This window comes from Rhopilema esculentum, chromosome 13 (genome assembly GCF_057945365.1).
Source record: "Rhopilema esculentum isolate cy_ngs chromosome 13, ASM5794536v1, whole genome shotgun sequence".
In the NCBI taxonomy this organism is placed as follows: Eukaryota; Metazoa; Cnidaria; class Scyphozoa; order Rhizostomeae; family Rhizostomatidae; genus Rhopilema; species Rhopilema esculentum.
Window position 1 is genome coordinate 2217726 of NC_142827.1, and position 9148 is coordinate 2226873.

The 9148-nt window shown below is 35.1% G+C and overlaps 1 protein-coding gene across 1 annotated transcript; it reads left to right on the forward strand.

Moving 5' to 3' along the window:
* The first annotated feature begins 1112 nt into the window (after positions 1-1112).
* Positions 1113-9018, forward strand: LOC135691765 (WW domain-binding protein 2). The gene is made up of 10 exons (XM_065209727.2): positions 1113-1271; positions 1607-1712; positions 2944-3021; positions 3331-3391; positions 3760-3852; positions 4589-4711; positions 5366-5397; positions 6161-6239; positions 6777-6829; positions 7598-9018. Exons 1-10 carry the CDS (start codon positions 1216-1218, stop codon positions 7649-7651), a joined length of 735 nt encoding a protein of 244 aa, XP_065065799.1. The 5' UTR covers positions 1113-1215; the 3' UTR covers positions 7652-9018.
* Positions 9019-9148: the final 130 nt, after the last annotated feature.

Consider the following 9148-nt stretch of genomic DNA (forward strand, 5'->3'; position numbering starts at 1 on the left):
TTCATTTCGGAACTTTAACTTAATTCCAGCTGCACCTTACCACGTAAAGTATAACTAATCACAGAGTTTGTAGAGAGACTGGAAAACATGGAATGACTTTTAGAAAAGGTCGGGGAAAATTTGGGAAAGTCAGTGGATTTTATGCTAAGTTTGTTTGAATCAAGAGGAAGTCATGGGAAATTCAGCGGACTGTTCGATGATGCATTTGTTCGCTTATTAATTATGTTGCTTCTAGCCTGTGTAGTCCGATACTCTGTAAAAGCCCTGTAAACAGACGAAATAAAAATGAAGATAGTTTACTCCAAAATTCTATCCACAGGTTACCCGAAATTAAAACACAATTTTTTTAACAAATAAGCATCGTGAATGTCAAGCTTGTATCTGCTCTTCGTGTGTTCCCTTACTGGAGGTTTTATGTCAAACTGATATTAACCCTCGATTATATGGGGTTATGGCTGTACACTGCATGCCAAGAAGTGAGGGAAGCTGCAGCACAAAAGGGCCTATTATTAGGCCTATTCTGCTTCAACAAAATTATCATCGTGACAAGCAGAACTTTATTGAATTACATGACGAGTCAATCCTAAATTGTTTTGAAATTGTTTTGAAAGCGTAGGTAGTTTATTGCACAGTTCCGAAATACTATTGGCTTTTTACTTGCAGCAAGAATGAATTAATGAATATTTACATGATTTAGCAAGAATGAATTAATGAACCTCATTCATCATAACAATCACAAGTAACTAGTTTTGCTGCAAAGTTCTGAATTAACTAAACTTGGTGACGTAGTGTCTATGAAGTATTGCCATAAACAAGGTCACCCTAGTGTAACTTTTGAAGAGCAAAGATTTGTATGAAAATGTATGAAGTTTCTAATCTGCTTCATTTGTATTTGTCTTCTTGCACAGTATTTTTTTAGTTAGGAAATGTGGTATTTTCTTGATATTAAATTTTGAATACGATAAGGATGGTGGTATGGATTGAAAATTTTCTGGATGACAATCTCTGGATTTGTTATCTTTTGTTGATTAGGTTTTTTCGATTTTTCGCCTGTTTTCGTGGTTTTAACATGGGCACAGAATGTTCCTGTGGTATATGACGTCATAGGCGCTGATGCTGAAGTCCAGGCCACTTTTTCGTGAGGCAGGAATAAACATTTACGACATCGTTCAGGACGACACATCGTTTTGACAACAGAGAATATCGACAAGAACCATGTCTATTAACAAAGTTGAATGCAATGGTGGTCGGATAACACTGCATGGGGATTTGTAAGTTATCTTTTTGCCATAATCAAAGGCACCTTGTTCTAAGGACAGCTTTTGCCTGCGCCCTTCAGCTGTCGATGCACTTTTTAGGCCTGTTTTGGATTGACAGACATGAACTCTTGAAAGTAAACTGAGGCTTTGACCTCGCAAAACTTGCAAATACAGATGTTGTAGAATATAATGTTAACAATCTTATATCAAAGGGTTATCGTGCAGGTTTCATGATCCCTAGTAAGACCACGAACAATGTGATTGAAATATTGCTCTTTTTCGAGATTGTTATGATTAAACAAGTTCCTTTCGATTTCGAAACAAATTTATCGTGCTCTGTCTCACAGCGTTGTACAACATCAAGAAGATGTAAAGTTTGAGCTACAAGGGGACAGACTACCAAACTATTTGAGGGGATCCATGAAAGGAGATTTTTTCCTTACAGCATCGAAGGTAAGTGTGACATTGACCAAGCCTGCATTGTGCATTCCTTGTAAACTACACGGCAAAGGTACACCAAACCAAGAATAGGCCAGGTGTAGGCAAAGGTTCATATTCAATAAATAAATGAAATGAATACAACACTGTGACTCTACCTTGCTTCTAAAATTATCAGAAAAGTTAGTGATACCTTTTTTGGTACGTTTTGGATGATGCAGAAGTACACACAAACAATTAAAGAAAGAGCTTTATGTTGTGTCCTTACACCATTTTACCGAAATTTCAGTGTAGGCCACATGCATACAAATGTTAATTCTATGCCAACACTGCAAGAAGTGTAAATCAATGACCAAAAAGAAAAGATTTTGGAAAAAGCTCTTGTTTTTTTGGAAAATTTCCAAAAAGGACAAATTAAACACAGGAATCTACTGTGAAAAATTATTGACTTTATAAGCCTTGAGAAACTGGTATACTCAATTTCAACCTTTGCATTCTTCCCCTACGTATTCCTATAAGAGTTTATACGAATAAAAGAATTTATGTGAATCATCTCAATAATTTTTCTGTAGAAGGAATTGGTTTCTTCTACCTTTTCATGTAGCTATTCTTGCCCTATCACCCTGCAGCCAATGGAGGTGCCAGCCACTAAGCTCTAAGGGGAAGGACAAAATAAAAAAATTTAGGCCATGCCCTTTTAACCATCAGAAAATGCCTTTTTACCAATAGGGAACACCAATTTTAACTGAAGGGAACCCCTATGACAATTTTTGGTTACATAAAGGCAGTTTGAAAATCCTAGGATTATATCACAGAAAGTACACTGTCAAAGTATTACCTTTCCCTCGTCATTTTCTCATCAAATTTAGCATTGTAGGAAGTAGATCCTGCCGAGAACTGGGGGGGACATGTGCCCCCATCCCCCCATGGCACCACTACTGCCTGCAGCCATCCTTGCAAGCTCAATAGCCTTCTGAATATATGTTAAGTTCAAAGGAATGACAATTTCAATGTTTTAGCTCTAAGAAAGAATGGTAAACTGTACCTCGACAGTGAACCTGAAGCTGAAATCCTAAACAACCATATTAAAATTTGAATTAAAATAAGGAGAAATAGGTAAAATGCATTAATCAGGATTTTCTCCAGTTTAAGGTCCCTTCTAAGTAACTTTGCAGTGAAAATTGTTGACAAAATTATGCTGCATAAAAGATGAATTATAGTCATGTTCTTTTTATTCCCCTTTTAGCTTATATTTGTCAATAAACATTCAACAGGAAAATACATTTCATTTTCAATGGAGTTCAGATCTCTCAAAAACATTGAGGTGAGCCATCATGTCAACAGGTTTTCAATGATCTTGGAAAATCTTTAATACCAGTGAAATCAAGAAACAATGCACCAGCAACATGGATAACTATATGGATAGAAGACACAAGCACAAAGACTTGGCCTTTTTGTCTTGAAAAATATTTTATTTAGATATAAGCTATAATTTTATTTTCAGTTAATATGAAAGTTTTAATCGATATAGCATTCATTTGCAGATTTTTAAATTCTATCTCTATATAGTCCAATGTCCTATTTATGCAAAGTTAAAAATTTATGATGCTGATCAAATTTGCATTGCTCTCAGGTCAAACAGCCAATATTTGGTGCAAATTATTTGTCAGGTTTTGTGATGGCTGAACAGGGAGGTAAAAAATTCTTATTGTCAATCATTTGCATTAGACAATTTAAATGTATATTTTTAAGTGTTTTGATAATGACTGAATAATGATAGGAACAGCAATGAATAAAAGGCTGAATTGCAGTCAGGGTTACCTTGTCTTTAAATTTGATGTGGTTTCTCAAAAATAATAGATAGGTAGTTTTGATTAGCAGCTAATAAATAGGAATGCCTGATTGGCAGATGAATTATTTTGCTTCATCAACATTTATTTATTATTATTATTGATGTTTGATCATTATCTAATATTTTTATTATTCCTTGCATGGTAGTGTTGTGCTCTTTGTTTGGGTTTCCTTTCAAGGTATATATTCATGTTTCATTCTTCATCTTTAGGTGGATGGGAAGGAAATGCAAATTTCAAAATTGAATTCAGTAGTGGAGGTGCCATTGATTTTGCTGAGCAGTTAAAACAAACTGCTGGCCAAGGTGCCATTTATTGATTTTCGTATTCTGTTAAATCTGTTTATTGATTGGTTCAATTGTTTAACTTTGGGTTTGGTTAGATGGACAAAAAAAATATGACACATGCTAGCAAGCCATGCCCAACACCAATAAAGATTTTATGATGACCTTGTAAAAAATAATTTCCATGAAACACACAGAATGAACCAAAACAAAAATGAATCCCAGATCAATTTCCTCCTGCATTTTTGAAGCTGGTGTTGATTGAAAATAAAAATAGTTTCAAGCCCAAGGCTAGAAGTTTCAAGCCCAGTTTAAACTGATTGCCGAAAAAAATGTAAGTTTTTAGCCAACTACACTATCAGTTTTCCTGCCATCAGCGAAAACTGACAGTTTAAACTGATCGTGTATTTCAGCCTTTAGGGGGCTTGACCCCCCAGCTCTTGGTGACCTTGGGTGTGTGAACTGTTGGCTGCTGTTAGGCGAAGTTCAACTGGGCAAACTTTTTTCATAAAAATATTAAAATTGCATCTAATTTCATACTTAACAATCTCATGGACGGCCCTTGTTTGACAAAATTATCAGGGGTTTTTGAAACTTTTGTTTCATGTCTATAACAATAGTTACAGAAATTTTACAATTTGACTTTCAAAGAACAACATTACTTGTTTTATAATAGTTGTGAAAACATATTGATTGCATTTCAGCTGTAATTTTCCTAACATTGCTAGTAATCCCAAAATATATCATTGTCTTGCAGCAAGGAGTGGTAGACAGCCAGTTCCACAAATGCAAACTGCAGGGTACTACCCACCACCCCCACTCGGGGGCTATTACTATGCCCCATACCAATCTGCATATCCTGCTCAGCCTCCCCCACAAGGTATGTCTTTGATTTACTTTTTTTAAATTCAATTCTCCTTTAGTTGTGTGGCTCTTAATTCAACTGTTGGACAAGGGGGGGGGGGGGGGTATTCAGTAAGAGATTTATATACTTTAGAGGTCACAAGGTTAATTGATTTATATACCATAGATCCTTGAATTGATGCCTTTGTATAAATGCTCCTTGAATTAGCCCTCAGCCTGAAAATAACATGAAAATGTTTTGTAATGAATGCATGTGTTTGAAGCATAAATGAAATAACTGTTAATCCAGGATTGATTTGGGGGGAAGGGGGTTCAAATGTACAGGGGAAAACTAAAGTAACAAAATTGCAAAAATTGTCTCAACAATTTTGTTGGGGATTGTTGCAATATTTAATCATTATAAGCCTACAACCTTGTTTAAGCCATTCCCCTCAAATTAGCCTCCTTCCCAAAACATCCAAACTCAATAAGCCCATAAGGGTAAATTAAAAAGTCACATTAATTCCCTTGTCCTGCGTGTTCCTTGAAAGCTGTCAGAAACATGTTCTTTTCTTTTACTATGCAGCATCATAAGTTTCAGTTTTTGTATAATATCAGTAATATCAATTTGCAGCAAAATCAATCTTGATTAACTGAAAACTAGCTGAATTGTGTTAATTCATTTTTGCAGGTGCACAACCTTATTTTGCATCCCCACAACAGGTATTTGCATTTCTTCATTTTTGAACCAAGATAGTTAGTCTAGCATGCATTACATTTAACTGTTGCTGACCAAAAAGTAAAGAAAAATCATTAGATGTAGCCACCTCCACTATATAAGCTAAATTTTATATATTGACTGCCACATTAAAAATATATACAGTATGATGCCCTTCTATTTTTTTGCAACCTCATTTTTTCACAAATCTCCAGCTTTAAGCAGCAGCTGGGACTTACCTAAATAAAAATTTAATAAGACTTAATGACGAAGGTCACTTTAAATTACTCCAACAAAGATCTGGCAAATTGCAGTTGCTCCCTTATGTTTTTTTTCTTAAATGCCTGAATTCTTAACTTGTTTTTTAAAGAAAAATTTGAGAAAGCATTAGCTATGTATGCAAATCTGAAATTTGAACTGGAGAATCTGTTCCAAATGTGGCATTGTCTGGAATGCAAGAATAAAATTTACTTGAGGGTTGTAGCAAGCCATTATTTTCGCCCAAAACAAACATCAGCCAATATTTACTCACAAAGCTGTAACATAGACTGTCTGTTAAATCCTTCATTGTATCCTGGGCCGATTCTTTGTTGTAATCTGGTTATTTAAATATATGACAGTTTATCCGAAGAATTGCTCTGAAATTGTGATCACACTTCACACAGTGTTTCAGCCTTTGCTTTTGACCCATCTACAGGGTACAAGACATTTCTGAACCAATTATTATCATCCAATTTTGATATGAAATTTTTGTTTTCATTTTTGCAGGCTCAAGGTGCCCCACCTCCTTACCCCGGCCCTGGTGGGGTAGCAGCACCTGCACCACCCCAGCACATTGGCCAAAACGGTAATTTTCAGCAAGTTTTGATATTCCAATAAAATAATTGATTATTAAAATTATTCAGGATTTCTAGGGCTCAAAGAGGATGGTAGTCGAGCCAGTGAGTTCTGATTCAAATTTAAAAAACAATTTAAAATGTTGTGCAACTTACCACTGTCTTTTGGAAGTCAAAAGGCCTTTAACCATGAAAATTTTAAATTTCTGTGTTATGTTGCTTTGACTTTGCTGAATCAGTTTTGTTTATATCTTGGGTATGCTGGTTAATGATTTAAAAAAAACCTCTAAAGAAATATTACATATGTCATAGATATGATTTGCTAAAAGCAGCACTTAAAATGATGGTTTCAATTTTGAGACAATGTTTGAATACATGTTGATCATATCCACTTTTGTTACTTTGCATAAATTCAGTTTTATGCAATGTTTTTATTGTTAATTAATTTTTTTTTATATAATTAAGCTAAAATTTACCACACCTCAGAAACCATATTTCATTTGGATATATGCTCAGGTTTTTACTTGCTATCTCTTTTTGTCCCACAGAAAAAGAAAGAGAGGCTTACAGCAATGGGCCTAATGTGTATGTTCCACAATATGTAAGTAAAACTTACTGAGTTGATCAAACTCTGCATTTTTCTTAAATTCACCACAAAGCATAATTCTAGTTTTCTTTGGATTCGTTTCTTTTTTTCAAGTTTTGTACATATAGTTGAGTTTTGAGCACTTTTCATAAAATTTACTAAAATAAGTATCTTTTAAGTCTTTTCTGTTCTTTTTATCTTTATAACACTACTTGTTTGCCTGTCTTCAAGTATAATGCTGCAAACTTTTCAACCACTTCGTTATTAAATACTAATTTTAACTTTGTCATAGATAACTTTTCAAATTCCTTATCAAAATTTCAAATCGCTTATAATTAATTATTTCTACTGTAAGGCCTCGAATAAGCACCCAGGCGCTTATTTAATTTTTGAGGCTCCAGGGTGGGCGCTTATTTGAGGGAGGTACTTAGTCGAGGGGGTGCTTACTTAAAAAGTAGATTTGGGTGCAAATTGTGTTGTTCATTAATCTTTCTTGTTGAATTGCCTTCCAATTATGCTTTCGTTGAAAATTCGAATAAGCGCCGTTTCTGAAGGTTGAAGGATGGGCGCTTATTCGAGGGGTGGGCGCTTATTCGAGGGGGGCGCTTGTTCGAGGCATTACGGTACATCAAATTGCTCGCCAGGTCACTCTTGTTTTCATATTATTTTTGTTTTCATGTTGCATAATATGCTGGTTAGTGATTTTAAAATGAAACCTACACAAGAAGTATTACATATGTCATAAAGATGACCTATATAAATTCTCTTTTTTCTTGTCACTAGGAAAATCCACCACCATACGCTCCGGGTTACACTGACAGTAAGAAGAACCAGTAGTGCTGTTACTGCTGTTACGTCGAGTTTTGCTTGCGTATAATTATAATAATGCTTCTTGGAATGCTTGCCTATAGTTTTTGGCATTCTCCATGGGAGAAATTTAAGGCTTTAGTATATCTTTATTAGACTAGTTGTGTGATTATTGTGTATAATTTTGTTATTAGAAATTATTGTAAAAAACAGCCTGGGGTTTATATTTTTCTGTTATCCAACATTCCCAGGGAAAGCATATAAAAGATCAAGTCTTTCAATAGCTAATTGCTATGGAAAAGTTGATATGTGTTGAAGATTTCTCAAAAAGCAGCATGGAAAAGTTGAGATTGGAAATTATTAGAGGCAAGAGCAAAAGGGAATGTTCTGTAAATAGCAGAAGAATATGCACCCTAAACCAGGCTGGCGGTCACAAAACGTTTTTGGCAATATATGTTTTAGTTTTAGAGATTGAGTATTGAATCTTAGATTTCGTAATTTAACCACAAGTATTTTAATCCATGCAATTACAAGCACTTTACCCGGGTTTTCTTTATGGTCATTACAGAGGTGGAGTTTCGCGTTTGTTATTTATAACTCCTTAATTTTGTAATGTTTGTGGGTGTCGATGTGGATGGCCTAAGCAGAGAAATCGCCATGTTTACAGCTAGCATAATCAAGGTAAGCAGAATCCTCCAATCGTGGACGTACAGGGACTAAAAAGGGGGCTGGGACCTCCTTGATTGAAGGTTTCATAGAATCTTGCTCACAATCCTGTCATTTCTTTCCAAGTCCAAGTCATTTGTGACGATGGAATTGGTTGTCTGTCTTGTGCCAAGTTGTAAATCGTGTAGCAAGATAATTTTTGGCTGTTCTCAATTTACGTAAGCATATAAAAAATCTTGATTGCCTGAAATTTACAATCGATAGAAAGCTTAAATAGAATATTCTATGAGCGACTTTATTCCAAGCATAGTCACTTTGTTCCAAGCGACTGTACGTTATCCCGTGATTTTTCAGAATTATTTTAAATATGTGGATTAATTGCTATTTCCTCTGCTTGAGTTTATATGCACTTTGAGTAAAAATATTTTAATCATTGTCATTAGCGATGTGGTGGGGTGGGGAGTGTACAATAGACTCAAGAAAGTCCATTTGTGTTTATCGGGGGTCTTAAGCTCAGGTTAGGAAGAAATGTGTCAGCAATTTTCAGCAATGCGTCAGTTTGTACTGCCGTTTTAGCTCAATGGAATTACTTATCATATTACGCTCCCTCCCCTCACTGCACCTCTCACCGCTAACCAAATTCGAGACATTTTCGAAGTACAGAATTGTAGGCTTGAAATTAACTTTCTTGTTTTACATTTCATTGGATTAAATATATTCGATACTACTGATTCAGTTTTTTTATTTCTTGTTACGTTCACTTTCTCGTGGAACGTATATTTCTCAGATTTGACTATACCACACCTTAGAATACTTGTTGCTGTTTCCAGGGCCGTTTAAAAACAGACATCACCCTAAGTT